Source organism: Sinocyclocheilus rhinocerous, unplaced genomic scaffold (genome assembly GCF_001515625.1).
Source record: "Sinocyclocheilus rhinocerous isolate Xijiao unplaced genomic scaffold, SAMN03320098_v1.1 scaffold1179, whole genome shotgun sequence".
Classification (NCBI taxonomy): Eukaryota; Metazoa; Chordata; class Actinopteri; order Cypriniformes; family Cyprinidae; genus Sinocyclocheilus; species Sinocyclocheilus rhinocerous.
The window spans coordinates 89960-108902 of NW_015664997.1; the positions used below are offsets into that span (position 1 = coordinate 89960).

The 18943-nt window shown below is 38.2% G+C and overlaps 2 protein-coding genes across 8 annotated transcripts in view; both read right to left on the reverse strand.

The window, feature by feature from the left end:
* LOC107730701 (epoxide hydrolase 4-like) overlaps positions 1 to 10092 on the reverse strand; it is a 16564-nt gene extending 6472 nt beyond the window's left edge. The window contains exons 1-6 of the mRNA XM_016541579.1: positions 9496 to 10092; positions 7521 to 7606; positions 5453 to 5610; positions 3498 to 3626; positions 2416 to 2519; positions 1121 to 1269 (exon numbers count right to left, since the gene is read on the reverse strand). Coding sequence (XP_016397065.1) covers positions 1121 to 1269; positions 2416 to 2519; positions 3498 to 3626; positions 5453 to 5610; positions 7521 to 7606; positions 9496 to 9738 — 869 coding nt within the window. The 5' untranslated portion in view covers positions 9739 to 10092. The remainder of the gene's footprint in view (positions 1 to 1120; positions 1270 to 2415; positions 2520 to 3497; positions 3627 to 5452; positions 5611 to 7520; positions 7607 to 9495) is intronic.
* Positions 10093 to 12395: 2303 nt separating this feature from the next.
* Positions 12396 to 18943, reverse strand: part of brdt (bromodomain, testis-specific) — a 24316-nt gene continuing 17768 nt past the window's right edge. For 5 of the 7 annotated variants that reach the window (XM_016541574.1, XM_016541571.1, XM_016541572.1 and 2 more), the window contains 9 exons: positions 17601 to 17662; positions 17288 to 17450; positions 16716 to 17066; positions 16337 to 16425; positions 15150 to 15261; positions 14995 to 15062; positions 14714 to 14907; positions 14247 to 14445; positions 12396 to 13165 (listed from right to left, as the gene is read on the reverse strand). In XM_016541574.1, coding sequence (XP_016397060.1) covers positions 13097 to 13165; positions 14247 to 14445; positions 14714 to 14907; positions 14995 to 15062; positions 15150 to 15261; positions 16337 to 16425; positions 16716 to 17066; positions 17288 to 17450; positions 17601 to 17662 — 1307 coding nt within the window. In that variant the 3' untranslated portion in view covers positions 12396 to 13096. The remainder of the gene's footprint in view (positions 13166 to 14246; positions 14446 to 14713; positions 14908 to 14994; positions 15063 to 15149; positions 15262 to 16336; positions 16426 to 16715; positions 17067 to 17287; positions 17451 to 17600; positions 17663 to 18943) is intronic. The other 2 variants (XM_016541575.1, XM_016541576.1) reach the window with 2 other exon arrangements.

Genomic DNA, 18943 nt, shown 5'->3' on the forward strand with positions numbered 1-18943 from the left:
TATATATATATATAACCCCATTTATACTGTGTGAAAAAAGTTTGATATGCAGAATTAAATAATTATTTTTTTCATTATTATTTCACTGAAACAAAAGCAACATATTATCTGGAAAATACTGACTTTACACTATAGGTGTAACTTTTTTTCTACCCACTTTTAGATGATGCACAGTAATCCTTTCAAACATTTTCAATTCAGATCATTTTTTGTAGGATGTTTCTCATAATAAATATAATTTAATCAATAAATATCAATAAAATCTTTTCTCTCTCTCTCTCTCTATAATGTGTGTAATATGGAGATACTAATTTGTTAAACAGACGTTAGGACGTGTTGAAAGGTTCGGAAAGGTTCCTCTCCTCAGTTCTGATATGGACTTATGTGTTCCTAGTTTCTGTAGAAACTGTTATGTCAGCGCCCTCCTACGCATACCCACCTACACACACACACACACAGTCAGCGCAGCTCTGCCCTGAGACATAATCAAAGTGTGCTTCAGGAGCAGATGGAGGGCTCAGTCATGCATGCACGTCTCACATGCTCCTAACACATGCACTCAGCAAGCAAATTAAAGCAGAGTATTTACACCAGGGTGTCCACAATTGTTTGGTGTATATTTGTAAAATTAACTGAAACACCCATTTTGATTGTTTAGTACTCTCACCCAGCATTTGATTTGATGCTCGTGTAATACCATTACAGTATAGGCAGTGAGTTAATGGCTGTTCATGCACAGCTCAGAGAGCATGAAATCAGTCTCTCTCCATCTTGACAGGAACACATGCACTTATGAAATTAGTTCTCATTCTGTTGATGTCTATGATGTTATACATTTCTTTGATGTTATGTATGTTATTTTGAAATAAATATATACATTTTTCTTTATAAACAATAAAACAAATCTGTTATAAGCATTACTTCTACAATAGCTGAAGTAAAAAACATCAGCTCCTTCTTAAAAAGTTGCTTAAAGGCAGAGTAAAACTTACTCTGCCTTTAATATGTAACATTAAATAAACATAAATATCCACTAGATGGCGAAATTTTCTGTAAAAGTGGCTAAGCCGTATCAAAAATACACAACTGTAATCAGATTTTAAATAAGACACACAAGTACCTGAAGACATTTCTGAAGTAGTTGAGGGCCCCAGTGAGGGCCCCTGGCTGTGAGAGAGCATGCAGGTATGCTTCAAGGTCTTCTGTGGTGAGCCAGCGGCCCTTACAACTGATGCCTGTGCTGCGGCTGGTGAATAGACTCTTCAGCGCCTGTAAATCCACATTAGCAAGCAATGAGAAAGCAGAATGAGTTCGAAGAAATCAACTATTTAATTATGTCTAAATAAAATCTATTTATTGTTAGGTACAATATACCACGTAATCAATATTTAACTGAAGATTACAGATGTAATTACATGCAGGTATTTTTCAAATGTGAAACATGTACACAAGTGCATTGTATCAAATGATGAATTGAAATATGAATACATAGCAGTTAAAGACACTTAATATAATCGGGTTCCATAAAAATAGAACTAAAAAGAAAAACATAAATTTTATAGGTGCTATGCAAAATAATTTTATTTTTTACCCGTTTCATATTTTGTTCTTGATTTAAATTATACTAGAGACAACTTCACACTGAATTATTTAAATATGCTGTATTTCAACAATAGCGCTTACTATAGGCTGGGCAAAATTACAATGCATAATATGCATAAAATAATCAACCACTAAAGCTAGTGTCTATCCAGAGCTGATTCATAATGACTAAGCTATGTGTGCTAAAGACAGATGGATAAGCTTGGCCTACTGATTCACTCTGTATTCGTAATTTTTACACAAACAAATTCACATGCTGAACCCAAAAGCTGGTCAGTTATGCAAAATGATGGGTAATTAAATGTTATCAATCCACGCTCTATTAATTTAGTATTTCACACTTTATACAAATGTACATTCATGTCAATGATTCATTACATACATCGGCGGTAAGATTTCTCTTAAGCCCACCAAGGCTGCAATTATTTGATCAAAAATACAGTAAAAGCAGTAATATTGTAAAATATTATTACAATTTAAAAGAACTCTTTTCTTTTTAAATATATTTTAAAATGCAATTTATTCCTGTGATGACAAAGCTGAATTTTCAGCAGCAATTACTCTAATTTTCAGAAATCATTCTAACATGCTGATTTGGCACTCAAGAAACATTTCTTAGTATTATTACGAGTACTGCTTAATATTTTTGTGGAAACTGAGATGTATATTATTTTTAGGACTGTTTGATGAATAGGAATTTCAAAAGAACAGAATTTATTTTTAATGTATTTTTTGTAACAATGTAAAAGCCTTTACTGTCACTTTTGATCAATGTATTGCATACTGAATAAAAATATTCAACTTTAAACTCACCTTGAAATCATTGATGGAGAGCATTAGCTCTGGGAAATATGGCAACTGGAAAAAAAAGTAGTAACTTGACTTGAGCATCTGACTGGGGTGATGAAGGGCATAATCTGGACAGAGAAGAGAAAAAATTAAAAATGACCATCTTAAGCAAAGGAAACTTAACCCACCTTTGTACAGTGTGGCCTTAAACCCCATTTTCTTCACTTGTAAGCACATGACTCACATATAAATTGTCAATAAAATGGTTAATAGAGAAGGGATAAAGTTTTTTTGGTCGCACTACTGTACATCCTGGCAGTCATTTTAAAATCATTTCAAATCTGGCATGGTGCTCTGTGTGGAGGACACATTTTTGCTCTGGAGAACTGCCCTCAGAAAAGCTAATTTTATCGATTTTTCAGACATCAAAAGCATGATTCACTTTTGTTAGTGGATAAACATAACTGTAAAACATTTATAGTCTTATAAATTATCTGCAAGTTAATAAATGTGTTTGTTGCCACATGGATGCAATGAATATAGAGAATATCTACCTTTTAAGTATTACTATACAATTTTTATTAGAAAAAAAAACAGCTAGGAGACAGTTTATTCCATTCTATCATGTTGCAGTTAGTTTTATTATCAGTCTTTGATTAATTTTTTTTTCACAGTGTTGTCTCTAGGCAACATACCTTTTTGATTTCGGTAATGAGATCCATGTTATGTGAGAAAATGGAATCAAATCATGCGTCATAGCATGTGCAATAGAGGGTTAAAACTGAAGACACCCCATTAAGCAGAGATGAATTTCAAAAGAACAAGAAAAGCATAAGGTGTAGTCGTGTCACGCTCAGCAGGTACTGCGTGTTATTATAAGCGGGTCCCGTATCTCTGCCAGAAAGCCTGCCTGTAATTACCTCCTCCTCCAGGCTGAAGTGTGCGAGACAGATGGAGGGCAAAGCCCCATGATTCCCTGGGCCTAACCACAATATTTCATGATCAATGATGCAGATCATACTAATGAGCCCTAAAACCAAAACAGAGCCTCTGGGGCAGGCATGATAGAACAGGAAGTCGGTTTGTCAGATGTATAGGGCACTTACCAGTGAACACACAGGGGTGAGGGCTGTTTAGCACTATGAGTTTTGTCACCATTTCAGGGTAGTGAATTGCACAGAGCCATGCGATGATGCCACCCCAGTCATGCCCCACGAGAAAACATCTGTCGTATCCTGAGGAGAGGATCAGAAGGAGGAAGCTGACATGTTTGTGTTTGTTGTGTCGTTGTGAATTTATGCCTTATAATTAATAGGGAAAGTGAGAGACAAGACAGGAAAGTATAGCAGAAACAGGGGGGATAGGTTTAGAAAATGACACAAGCCAAACTCAAACGCATATTTCCCAAATGAGCACCATAGCACAATGTCTCTAACCACGGTCACAGTTCAAACTTGAATTAAAATTTTGACCTTTAATTTGAAACCCCTACACATGACATGCAAAAAAAAAAAAAAAGGAATTTGTTCCCACTTATCAATCCGTGGCCACTTTTTATGAATTTGTTCATTCGTTTTAATTAATTAAAAAAATGAGCAAATAATATGTACAACATGGTCACTATTTACCTAAAACATGGGAACAAATTATTAAAACATAAATTTCTTCTTTTTTTTTTTCATGTGCAGACTCTAGAAGTTTCCATTTAAATGTCAAAATTTACATTCAACATTCAGTTTTAAGATGGAACTGTGGCCTTGGTAAGACACATTGCGCTATGGTGCTCATTTGCACAATACGAGATTGAGTTTGGCTTGCATCATTTTCCGATCCTATTAATAATTTATAACTTCATTCTTAATTCGTGACCACTGGATCTTGTTTTTTCCCCCTGCATGTCATGTGCAGGGCTCCATACAAAATAAATAAAATAATATAAAATATGGCACAGAAAGCCAATTAAGTAAACTTCGAAATCGGATCTGTTTCTGTTTATTCCCAAATATTCATTTCATTCAACAACAGATAACAGAAAACAATGATATTATGTTGAGCCTTGTGTTTTACTGCACAATTATGGCTGTTTACACTGTGGTTCGTGTGTAAGTCTTCTTCTTCTGCAATAAAATCATGCTGCAGTTCATTTATGCCGAGTTCACACTGCACAATTTTAGCCCGATTTTTCACTCGCCGACAGGTTTTGCGAAATCGCCGACAAATGCCAGACATCGGAGGCAAATCGGTGCTCGTTCACGCGAGTGACAATCACGCAGTGTGAATTATCAAAGACGCGATCTGAGGAAATCGCCGATGCGTCGCCGACGCCCGCGAAATATTTGGCATGCTAAATATCTGGAGCTGTCGGCGATTCACAATCACGCTGTGTGAAATGATTTCTGACTGAAAAGCACATCGGCGATGACCTACAGCCAATGAGAGACCAAGATACAGGGCAGCGGGAAGTTCGGGGAGGAGTTATCAGCAACTGAACGCTACCCCAGATAGTCACGCAGTGTGAAAACAACGGCGACCCGACGAGTTTGAAAATCGTGCAGTGTGAACTCGGCATTAGTGTCATATCAAGGACTGACTCCGGAAGAATGACACCATTGCTGTGAGCCAGGGTGGAGGTTTCCACCGTCTGCAATAGAGTGATTCCACTGTCAAGGAAGACATCATCATGAATCCTAATAACGTGTCATTGACGGCCTGTCACAATACACCGCCGGCCGCTTACACACATGCCACTCTGTGCAAGCAGACAGATGAGTTTAACTATGACATGATATAGTGTTCATCTACACTTGTCCTTGAGTCGCATTGTAGCGTAGTGATTTGAAATCTAGAGGCAGACAATTAGACTTCATCTTAAGCAGCCTAAACTGACAATACAAATCTAAAAAGCCAAGGGCATCTGTGAACAGGTCACCTTCACATTACAGACTATTGGGAAGAGTGCTACATTAGCATTCACCACTACAACAGGCTTATCAAAACCTCTAGACAGGCTGGAATGTGAAATGGAAATAGGCCTGAGATAATGGAGGCAGTCTGTTCTTACCCAGATACTCCACAATGTCCTTGATGTCAGTGACAAGGTAGTCCAGTCGGTAGCTCTCAGTGGAGGAGGGCAGGTCAGACTCCCCGTAGCCTCGCATATCCACCGCAACAACACGGAACTCGCTCTTAAATTCCCTCAGCTGGTGACGCCAGGAGAACCTGGCAAAGGGGTGGATCTTTGATAAATATTTAGTATGAATTCTACAGGTTACACGTGAGTACATTTTTGTTAAATTTAGATCAAATCTCTCTGTTCTACATTGTTTATTTTCTTTTATTCCTAAGAATATGAATTAATAATGAATGAATTAATGAATTAATCACAATTATTTTATTAAACTGACAGTCATAGTTTCATATTTCTTTTCAGTTTTATACACTACCATTCAAAAGTTTGGGTTTGGATTCAGTAAGATTTTTTTTATTCAGCAAGGATTAACTAAATTGAGCAAAAGTGACAGTAAAGACATTTATCATTTTACAAAACAATTCTAATTTCGAATAAATGCTCTTCTTTTGAACTTCCTATTCATTAACGAATCCTAAAAAATGCATCAAGGTCAAGAACTTAATATTCTTCAAATTTAAAATAATATTACAAATATACATTTTTTTCCATAAAATAAATATAAATATAGCTACTTTTATATTTTAGGGGGTCCTGCAAGTTATGCACCAAGACCTTGTGGAAGGTGAGAATTCACTGGACTGACCAAATTTAGATATGGGAATGGATGATTTCTGCATTGAAATATATTTTGGCAAAAATCTGAAGGACTAGTTAGCGTTTTAAATGAAAAGGCAAAACCCATTTTATGGATTGAAAGTACCCTGAAACTAGTTTTACATGTAAACCTCTGTCGAATTGCCACACGTGGTAGTGCTCACTAACTCGTGATTGTGTCTTTAAAGAATGAGAAGAAAGAGGGAGAGTGAGAAAGTTGAGGAAAAGCAGAAGAAGGAAGCCTATATGATTCTGATGAGTCAGTGCAGCAGAGGCTCTCAGAACCCAAAACCAATATGTTAGAATATAGATGAGCGTTAATTTAGCACGCACACGCACAAACACACACACACACACACACACACACACACACACACACACACAGGTTTGTTTTTGTGAATTGTGGGGACATTCCATAGGCGTAATGGTTTTTATACTGTACAAACTGTATGTGCTATTGCCCTACACCAACCCTACACCTAAACCTACCCCTCACAGGAAACTTTGTGCATTTTTACTTTCTCAAAAAAACATGAAAAATGGGGACATGGGGTAATGTCCTCATAAGTCACCTTCTCCTATGTCATACCCATGTCATTATACAAATTTGTGTCCTCATATGTCACAAAAACGCACGCACACACACACACACCCCCTATTATAACCTTCACATTTATCTATTGTGTGTGTATATAATATGTATATATACACCTTGCTACGTGTACTGCGTTAGGCTAACCGAGACTTGTCATTTGCACTTATATATTGTTGCTCTTTTGTTAGTTTTGACTGCTTTTATTGTCCTCATTTGTAAGTCGCTTTGGATAAAAGCGTCTGCTAAATGACTAAATAAATAAATGAATAAATCTATTGCTCAGCAGCGAAGGAAATCGTTGACTTGCACTTTTTGAATGCACCAAACTAAAGTGGAGCAGAAGTCAGAAGAAAAGGGCATCCTCCAGGTCTCCTCTACGCGTCCAAGAGTTCATCACTGATTCTGGAGCAGTAGATTGGCCAGTGAAGCGGAAAGGAGCCATGCCACAATAATTAGGCACAGTCCTGTCCTGATCGCAGTTCTGCAGTCTGGCAGCTCACTGAAATGACAGCTTCATGGTCCCAAGACACTCCGAATGTCACGACACTCCATATCACATTTCAGAACAGTACAATACATAATGCCGCCCGTTTTACATTTCATAATAATAATTTGAGAAAGGTTTGAGTGTCAAATATTATCTATGACTCCATGTGTATAATGTGGACTGATTCCACAACAACATATTTCCGATCTGTGCCTGGCAGCATCCCAGTAGAGAAGTGTTTCCCTTGTGTGTGTGGGTCTCACCAAAACTCAGGGAATCCATGCAGAAACAGCATAAGTGGCTTTCCTCGTTCCCCGGCAGCAACATAGTGAAATCTGAGTCCAGACTCCTAAAAGCCATACAGAGACCAGAGGCAGTTATTCTTCACCATAAACGGAGGATATGATAAAAAGCAGTCTGGTCTCTTTAATCACACGGGCCTGTCCATCCTGATGTAAAATCTATTCTCACACCACTCTCTGCTAGCTATAAAATGCATCAGAGAGAGGGAGTCGTGTCCACAGGCTTCAGCTAATATTAAAGCAATATCTTCAATTGACATTTATGGGAAAATTCATACCCTGTTAAATGACAGCCTGCATCAAATTGCATGTGATAGTATCCTCGGGTTGTCTGGCTATTTCAAGAACATTGTTTGCAATGCAAAATTTTCCTTTTGAAAACAGACAAGTTGTGGGTACAGAAAACATCTCATCTCAAAAAAATAACTTGATAAAATATGAAGTTATTATTATTATTACTATTATTTTTTTAACTCGGCATGAAAAAAAAAAAAGTTTCTCCCTTGAAAATAACATTTCCTCAAGGTCACTTGCTATTTTACGTTCAGATAGCGATCATAGTTGATACCAGAGTTTTTATACCAAATCCCTCAATCCCATCAGTTGCAGAGACCCCCTCTTACAATATTTTACTTTAGAAATGTTTGTATACCCCACGTTACGAAAGGGTTACATACTCAGGAACAAAACTTAAAGTGGTTGTTTTCAAGTGTAAGACTTCAAAGGATGCTACGTTTTTAGAAAAAGTGCAGATTCAGAGTACCTAATGTTTGAACGTTATGTTCAAAGCTCTGCAGGTATATACACATAACAGCTATCCTGAGACTGCCTAAGGAACTGTTTTCAGCACCTCTTGAGTGGACAGCGAAGTCCAGGCAATGCCTATGATTTTGCTGGAAACTGATCACTCTGCTGTCTGCTGCAGAACATTGCTCAATTGATGTTCAGTGATGGAAACTATTCTTCCGGGAGCAAACACATGGGAAAGAAAGGAATAAACCTCTTTAAAGGAATAGTTCCCTTAAGAAAAAACATAATTCACCCAAACATGAAAATTATTTTATCATACCCTCATGTTGTTTCAAACCTGTATGGCTTTCTTTTTTCAGTAGAACACTAAAGAACATATTTTAAAGAATGCTGGTAACCAAACGGTGTTAGTTACAGTTGACTTCCATTTCTTAAAAAAAAACAAAACAAAAAAAAACCTACAGACATTTCCTTTAGGGCTTTCCTGTAGTTTAAACAGTAGAGCATGGCGCTACCAAGGTCATGGGTTCAATTCCCAGGGGAAGCAAGAACTGGTGAAATGTAAAATGTGTACCTGGAATGCAATTCAAATTACTTTGGATAAAAACATCAGCCAAAAGCATAAATGTAAATGTAAATATTTTACATTCCAAGGAAGATAGTCAGTCATATACAGGTTTGGAAGAACATGAGGATGAGATGAGTACATTTCATTAATGTTCATTAATGGGTGAACTATCCATTTAATGTTTCTATTAGACACCAGTGAAGGAGAATAAATTGAGACTTTTGCTTGATCTTCTGCTTCTAGCGAAACACCTAGTGAATTAATGCATCTTCTCAACAATATCTCAAATTGTGCCCAGGTATGGTAAGATATCAAACCTGAAATGTAATCTCAATCAATACACTAATATTTGTCTTTTTTTTTTTTCAAAATGAAATGATTGCTTAGGCTATACTATTCGAATTCATGCTTATACTTCTGTACTCTTACTGTACGTCAACAATCGACTCATTTGTTTCTCCTAAGGAGTCAAAGAGAAACATCTAAGACAAAGTTAATATTTCAAAGAAAAATGAAAAGAAAAGAAAAAACACCACCGAAGGGCAAAGCTATATTTACGTATACATGCTTTCATATACTGTCAACCATCCATCCAACTTATACCGATCGATCTCTTACCTTGATTCTAACATAACAGTGGGTTCCCAAGGACGTGTCATTCAGGCACGCTGGGGGTGTCTCACGAACCGTCCACTGAAAGGTTGTTGACGGTTGTAGGATGATATTCCAGCCAAGTTTGAGCAGCGCGACGCCCGTGCATAGCGCGCAATATCCATAGACGAGAGACCAGTATCCCATAACTCTGATCTTCAGCGTCAGTCCGACTGTCAACAACAGCAAGTTATGAAGCAGTCTCGCCATCTTTACATTACTGCGGAAATCCGCTTGTTGATCACGGCTTTTATTGATTTGTTTACTCAGCTGCCTGCGTCTCAAAATCGACGCGCATCTTATAGCCCCGTCGCACCGTCACGAGCGCATCCTGACCGGGGAGGATCCCTGTGTAGACGGTACGGAGTCACGCTTACGTATGACAGAAGAGATGCTCAGTCCCAAAGGTGTTCGCACCTCGGACTGAACCATTACACCCCATCCACACTGACAAAACTAGAAGGCTCCCAATTATAGTCAACACAGCTGTCTGGGCCCAGATCGCAGTGGAGCGCGAGCTCACAGACTGCCCACGCGCATTGTTCTGGACTCTCGCGAACGCTGCCGGTAAGAATGAGCAGAAGCTGCGCGGGAGAGATCGGGTTTTTGTCTCGCTCGCAGTGTAGATGAGGTGCAGATGTCTTCCGATATTTGACCTTGGATACAACCAGGGGCGTCATGCACTCATGATTTTTGAGGGGACAAGTGGGGGGGATAGCACTGTATAACTGATATAGGATTATGCTTTATTTATGTTTTTTCCTTTTTATTCGAAATATTTCCAAACGTGTTAACTATATTAGGAAATATCTCGATTCTCAAATATGTGTAGCCTAAGTAAATGCGTTTTGCACCTTTATAGATTGTTATTTGATCAATAAATGGTGATGACTAATAGTGTAATCTATTAACTACACATAAAAGCCCGACTTTTTACTTAAGTACCAGATATGGGTGTTATGCCATAAAATATTTTTAATACGACTGACTTTGCATTTAATGTGAATTTAATAACAATATTGTACGTTACTAATTATAACACTTTCATTTTACAGAGTAAAGAACATTTACATTATCAAATAACATTTTCATTCAGTCTACCCAGAGTTCAGGCACTCTCAAAAACTCCCATTATGATCACTGAAGCTGTTTACACTGTTAAATGAATATATTACTTACATTCGTACGCACATCTGCACTTTGTTGTTTCTGATGAGAGCATTTGCCAGATAATTCAGTCAGCGAGCAAGTGAACAAAACACCGCGTTTCAGCGATGACTCACCTGAACGCCTCTGATTGGTCATTGCATTCATAAGCTCAACAGAATCGTGTGTGATTGGTTATAATGCAGCGCTGTACAAACGCGTCTGTCAATAAAAAAATATAAGTCGGCTATTTTTTGTCTTTTGGAAGCTGCATTCAAAATCCACTTGGCTCAGAAATCTGTGGGGGGGGGACGACACGTGCCCCCTCACTTTAATGGGCATGATGCCTCTGGATACAACAATAAAATATACTGTGCCTCATGGTGCATTAAAATAATGATTTCCCGAGACCAGTTAGACTAAGCTCCGCCTAGGGCACGGTCGATATTCATGATGCAAAGATTTATTAAATCAGTTTGGAAACATAAATTACCGTTAAAGACAAGGCGATGCAAATAACTTTTGGACTTGGAAAGACGTAGGCAGGTACATTTGATTAATTTCAGCTTTATTATTATTGAAATAGAGTGAACTAGTGCTTACATCACTGTCAACTTGAAATAATTTTGATATTTCTAAATTGTATTTCAGAAATACATACTTTTGTGATTTTATCTAATAGAATGTTTTGAATGAGGCAAACCACCTAATAGCACAAAACATCACAGAATGGATGATGCGAACAGAATACTGGATAGCCTACTTGAAAACTAAAATGATTTCCATTTAATCTCTAAAATCTATTTTAATAAAGTCTCTTACCAAGGCTGCATTTATTTAATTTAAAATATAGTAAAAACAGTAATAGCTTATTGTGAAATATTTTACAATTTAAAAAAACTCTTCTCCGTTTTAATATATTATGAAACGTAATTTATTTCTGTGATGGCAAAGCTACATTTTCAGGATCATTACTCCGGTCTTCAGTGTCACATGATTCTTCAGAAACTATAATATGCTAATTTGGTGCTCAAAAATATTTCATATAAAATTTTGAAAACAGCCATTTTAAATATTTTTGTTAAAATCGTGATAAAAGGTCAGAAGAACAGCACTGAGTTGAAATAGAAATGTTTTGTAACATGAATTAAAGTAATGCCTTCAATGTCATTTTCTAACAATTTAATGAGGTAAATAAAAAAAAATATATATAAATGTTCTACTTCATTTTAAGTGACCACAATGCACAAACTTTAAAGAAAATACTTTATTGATTTAACTTTTAGAATGTGATTTCTTTGAAATAATATATTATTCTTCCCCTCGATAGCATGTGACACCTCAGCATGGTGGTGTAATGAATAAAGTGCTTGTGATGAAAACTGCCACAACCATTATAGTCAGAAACGATTTTGAACATATCTTCAGTGCAGTACATTCCACCAGATCACACCTTGGAATCAACACGGCTCTGGAGAACACGCTGACTTTAGGCACAGAGAACTGCCTATCATCTCCGAGAGAAACTTTATGGCACTGCACTTCCAAATGGATACAAATAGAAGCACAGGAAGTGCAAAAACTCCTCTAAATAAGTCTGATTCTTTGGAGGCGGACACCTGGGGAAAAAATAGGCTGCCCCCATAACAAAATGGGAAATATTTATACACACATGCTTACGATACATTTCAGACACTAAAGAAATATCTTTTTTTATATATATATATATATATTTAAACAGGACAGGTTTAACGCAGCCAGCATATTTTCTGTTTAAATTGCTGCTTTACGTCAAATACATGAATTACCAACTAGTAGGATAAACAGGGACAGGGCCCTGCACAGGAATATCCTTTACAGTTCTCACAACAGCTAGCGCAAGACGACCAGCTATGCAATATTCATACAGCAGAAGTGTCGATGGAATGTGTCAAAGAATCAGATAGCAATAATAATAAAGAGAAGTAAACATTCTTCAGTATAAAAAAACAAAAAAAACAAAACAAACCATGTTAAAGAACACAAAAACTGTTGTGAAACGACAGACATGTTTCTCTTTCCAAACTACCTCAGACAATCGGCAGCATTTCAGTTCAGGCATTTCTGTATCCAAGCTTCAAACGGATCCAAATAACGAAAACTCAAGAATATACACTCAACACTATTAATGGCGCAAATATTGGTCTTACAACATCATACACGACCGTCAGTCCTCGACTGTTTTCTTATTTTTACAAGAGCTAACTTAGTACAAATGTAAAGTGATGCAGCTGTATTGCAGTATTTTTGACCGTCAAAAGACTAAAGACCCGTTTCAGTCGCCAGGACTCATGGAGCAAGTCTGGTAAGGGAAAAGACGGCCTACACTGTTCACCGAACAGTAGCGCCAATACACAAGCAAATTTTTTTTTATTTGTTTATCTCAATCCAAGTTCTTCTCAAAAGTTGCCATTATGTCACTCTGCATGGTCATGTCAATGACTCCAGACATCTAAGAGAAACAACATTAAAAAGAAAAGCATTAAAAACATAAAAGCGTTACTATTATTGTTATTATTAACAATAACAACAAAACAGTAATGTTTATTGTGGTTATTAATAATAAAACCAAAATGTATATTATTATTATTAATTATAAATAATTAATTTGTTCATAATGATTGTAGTTATTTTATTTTTATTTATATAACAATATTTATATAACAAAAACAACAATAATAAAGTTTGTGGTTGATCATAATAATAATTATAATCAACCAACACAACTTAATTACATGGTAAGAACAGTAACAATGTTTACTGTGGTTATTATTAATAAAACCACAATGTATATTGTTATTAATGCTAATAAACAGCATAACAGATTTGTTATTAAACATTATAATAAACATTATTATATAGTTATATAATAATAATAATAATAATAATGTAACAAAGTTTGTGGTTAAGAAGATCTAATCACTAATTGGATTAAATGTTTTTAAAAGGCATTAAAGGTGGGGTATGTATTTTTTCAAAAACGCTTTAGAAAACTGAGTCGGGCCGAGTACCAAAACAAACTTGTAGCCAATCAGCAGTAAGGGGCATGTCTACTCATGATGGGGACGAGAGAGCGCTCAGTGCACAGCACAGGACATTAGCCGAGCGACGACAGAAAGATAGAGATGGCGGATAAAAACAAAAGAGGAAACCGTCTGCGGAACAAAAGAAGGCTTACGATTAGTAGGACCCATGTAAATATCGGATCCGCTTTCCAGCGCTGGAGAGAACTCAAGGAGCGGAAGGCCTGCGATCGGATGCCGAGGTTGCTTTGTTTCTTCTAGACAGGTGAGCAACACAGTGTATACATCGGACGCTACAGTTGCCGCGCCGCAACAGCTAAAGTCTGTCTACACGACGCGACAAAGCGACCGTTGAAAATCATTTGAAATTTGTTCAGTTTTCTGTCGGGGATTTGTGGTGTCGCGCCGCATCCAGTGTAGACAGCATCACTGATTATAATGAGTTCTATAGTATTTTGTACTAACATTTTTAATTTACATTCTAAAATGTTTAGTGTGCAGTACACTCACAGCCTCTCTCCTACGGCGCTCCTGCTCTCTCATGCGAGCCATCTCTCGTTCTCGGTCTACAGAGCTCTGTGGAAGAGAGCAGGGCTCAGGGGCTTTGGGGGTATCCAAGATGGCCGCCATCAGGGGCAGCTCTGCTGACTCCACTTCTGGCTTTGAAGGCGGGCAGTCCAGCTTGTTTTTCTGGAGCTGCTGCGTCAGACTAGAAATCATTAAAAGGCCACACTGTTAGCTAGATCAGCGAGAACAGTCGTATAATCATCACAGGGGGATATGAGTATAAATTAATAATAGAAATACAATTTAGAATGCATTTATCAAACTCTCTAGGTTTTGAAACAGAGCCATGGGAAGCTGTGGTCAGCTGGAATCTCGTCTCCAGCCATGCAGAGATTGAAACTCCTCCAAAATGAAACTTACATAACACAGCTTTATTTACTGTTGCCTTGAAACTACAATTCTGTTTATACCCGCTTTTGTCTGAGTTGCTCTTCTCACGACCAGCTTCAATCTGCAGTTTACGAGCTCTCTCTCGTTCCTCTTTCTCCATGGCAACTTTGCGAAACTGCTGGAAACTTTCCTTGGATGATTTGATTGGGCAAGGTGTTTGAGTAGCCATCTTACCCAGGCTTGTCCAGGAGTCTGCATGCTTTAGGACAATATCCTTTAACACACACAAACAGGTCCAGGTTATCGGAGAGAACACCAAAGAGTGCATTTTTCATTTAGTACCCATATAAAGCATAGGTACCTTTTTAGGCAGGTTGGATTTGGTATCTTGAATGGGCTTGCATAGTTCACTGCCATCGTCCTTGGCTCCTAGAAAATGTGAAAAAGACCCCATTTCAAGAAACCACTGAGAAAAAGGAAAGTACTCTGGTGGAAAACGGTGGGAGAAATACGGACCGTGCATTTTGTGCAGCTGAACAGAGGGCTCTTCCAGTGTCTCCGGGCAGCTTTGCTCATCCCTCATGTTGGTTAATGGACTCTCATGCAGAGGTGACAACAATCTACATTGCTGCAGAGAGAAAGCAAGTACAAAAAGTCATTTGTATGTCACCAACAACAACCTGGTCAAACATCATCCATCTGGGTAAAAAACGCTGTTACTTCACTGAACTTCCTTTTCACACACAAATGTGATATTAATTTTATACAAGAGTTTAACAAACAGGAAGTTAACACTGGGTGAGTTTAGACACATTGTTTTTTTTCCTTCTCTTTCTCCAATGACAATAGTTCACACAAAGCTGGAGAAGAACATTTGTGCATCTCAGAGCAACACTGCGGTGTTTCTTTCCTGAATAAATCATTTTAAATGAATCATTTGAGTCAATGATTCAATGATCCATTCATAAAGACAGGCACTTGCTTTGTTTCTAAATGAATAATTTCTCTCGGCCAGTTTCTATCTGCAGCAGATTACGAGTTCTCTCTTGTTCCTCTTTCTCCACGGCAACAATAAAGTCTGGAATAAACTTCATGATCTTGGTCCCGATTTTCACTCCAATTTAAAGTCTGGAGAAGTCAATGCTAGTTGCCAAAAGTCAGAGCCAGTCTGCAGATTTGAGTTGACAGATTTCATAGAAAACTGTGTAGTGTATGATGGCCACAGACACAGATTTTTTGGCTTCAGACTATGAATCCAAACATGTTTGATATTTTGAGCCAATTTTTGGAACACATTGTTTTCATTTGTCATGCGTCTCCTAGCAACAAGGCGCATGTTTCTGCATGAGCTTGTTGTGATCAGAACAACTTTAAAGTCTGGTAGTGTACAGTCGTTCAGTGTATGAATCTGATGGCCAGTTTTTCCTCTGTGATTGTTTACAAAGTCAGTGAGTGATGCCTTGCATTTTAAAATCTGTTCAGATTTTAAAAGTCGTATAGTGTATCCAAGCCTTACGTTGTGTAGTGTACACACATATATATGTTCAGTATATATATATATATATATATATATAAAAACGTTTGCAACAAACTTATTATAAAATCCCTTTTAAATGACAACAATTTACTCAAACTAAATGAATAAACTATGCAAAAGAGTTTTTCTCCATATGAAGACAAGTTGAGCAGAAATATAAAATTACCTCAAACTGAGAGCTGGAGGTAGGCTGACATCCTATGACAGGCATGGCTGCAGGAGGTGAGGTCAGTGGTGACAGAAGAGGAGGGACGCCTGCAAGATTAAGGAGAAAAAGAGAGAGATGGAGTTTACCTTGAATGATATTCTGTTTTACACATACATTAAAGCGGCGCTGTAAGTGAGAGACAGCAATGATACGCAGCTGGGAAGAGAACTATACTGATGACAAAACTCAACAAACCACCAGTTATGATGAACATACAATGCTAACCCACAATGGAAGGGGAAAGTTGCAGATGCACAACGGTAACACAGCGAGGGGAGCGAGCGAGGAACGGAGATCAGCGGGCGGCGGTGTTGACACATCAAGGCCGACCTCTTACCTTCCTGCTCAGACTTATATGGAGGCTTCTCTGCAGCAGCAGGCGATGGGGGGCCAACCCGAGAGACCTGCGGGTCAAGAGGATCGAGCAAGGGACTACGGGGGAACGACGGGTCTGAAAGGAGTGAAGTGGTTGGGTGTGGGGGAATCGACACGTGGGAACATTGGGAACATTTGGGTGAGGTGGCTGTGTTGTCATTACAGGGGGAGGAGGCAGAAGTGTTACATAAAGGACTGGTAGCCTGGTCTGGAGGTAGGTTGAGTGGTAAAGGGGCAGTCCAGGTTTTACGAGGTAGCGGAGCAGCTTTGTCACTAGGTCTGGATGGCTGAGGCGGCAGTTGGCTGTGTAATGCTGTTGTGGAAGGAGGGCAGAGGGATGGACAGAAAAGCATTAAAGTGATGAATCAAAGCTGCCGACAACTAACTGGTCTCCAAATGCAGTTTTAGATTTAGATGAGGAATAAAAGAAATCATTTTAATTTTTGGAGGTCATTTCATTTGTTTTGTACATGATGCAGCCACAAATAACACATCAGTGTGAACAGAAGTATGAACAATGACACTGAGCCTAACCTGTGATTGCCATGATGATGTCCTCTGCAGGATGCTTTGCTTGTTGTGACGCAAACATGTCTTTGGAGTCTGCCTCGGAGACTAGTGACGCTGGGCGAGACTGGCATGTCACGACCGAGGCAGAAGAAGAATCCTTTACCTCAGCAACGGCCTGCCGCGATGCCTGTTTGGGGAGGGGGACAAGGGGGCAATATTTCACGCAGGAAAAATCTGGCACTACATGAAGGTAAATGCTCCATGTGCCAAATATTGAAGGAGTGGGAGTAGGCCATTTAATATTGGCTGTCTCTTATTGGCTTGTGTGCTTTTTTACCTTGTTTTCATTTTTGTGGGCATGGCCAGGGGCTTTACTTTGCTTCCTCTTAGCTTTCTGTTCTGTAAGACACGCACAATGCACACTGAGGTCATTTCACTTCAGTCATGACTGCGGGAAAGGCCAATCCCATCCCATGGGCATTCCTGCTCATTTACTCAGTTTATATTTTATTACTGGAGTTCAGATAAACAGTGTATGCAATTTAAGTACTACTGAGTGTCACAACCACTAAATAAATACAAATAAATACAAAAAAAACAAGTTTAATTTGAAGTGGTAAATTTTTTTTCTTAAGTAAAGTGTGCACAGCTTGTGAAAGTGTTTTGTGACGCGAGTAAACGATGTGAGTAAAAAAAACAATGTGAAATGACAAAGCAAAGGGAAAGAAAACACAACACTTATCTTAACATACAACAGTTGTCTATGAAAATGTGTTTTATTTAAATCTCTGGGTGTTAAGCTTTATACCCGTTTAGGTAAATAAAATTGAAACATCTTCAAAATATGCAACAGACCTTAAAGGGTTCATATGATGCGATTTCAATTTTTCCTTTCTCTTTGGAGTGTTACAAGCTCTTGGTGCATAAAGAAGATCTGTGAAGTTGCAAAGACTAAAGTCTCAAATCCAAAGAGATATTCTTTATAAAAGTTAAGAGTCAGCCACGCCTACCTAAAACGGCTCGTTCTAACACGCACCCACATGTCTACGTCACGATGTGGCAACGCGTAACAAGACAGTATAAGAGAGGAGAAACAATAATGTACAGTATGTGGAAAATAATGTGTTTTTTGAACCATAAAACCGCATAAACATTTCATTACACCGAATACACAAAATAATGTTCTTTTTAGCAACATCATATGACCCCTTTAAGCAGGACAAGTGGTTGCCTCTTATGACAGCTTCAGTGTTTCCCCTAGGTTTACGGCTTTTGGGGTCACGCGCGCTTCAGTACAAGTAGTAAACAAACCCGCGCGTCTGCGCCATTCATTAACACAGAGACACGCAGAATTCATATTTAAATAGTTGTTTTGCGGCTTAATATTTACAAATACTAGTGGGAGTGCGCGCACGTGTGTGTGTGTGTGTGCGTGCGTGCGCATCGGGGCGGAACTCCGCTGTGCGTGATACAGAGAGTGCGACCATAACATAGAGACTGAAATGACATGCCGTCGTGTAAATAAAATAAATAACATAAGGCTATTTAGTTTGTTTAACAAAAGAACAAGGTATAGACCCGTTCTATCGGAAAGGTAACTTTAAATGACTTCTGTTGTGATCTGGCGCTATAGAGAAAATATAATTAAATAAAATTAACTTGACCTTCAAGGGGGGCGGG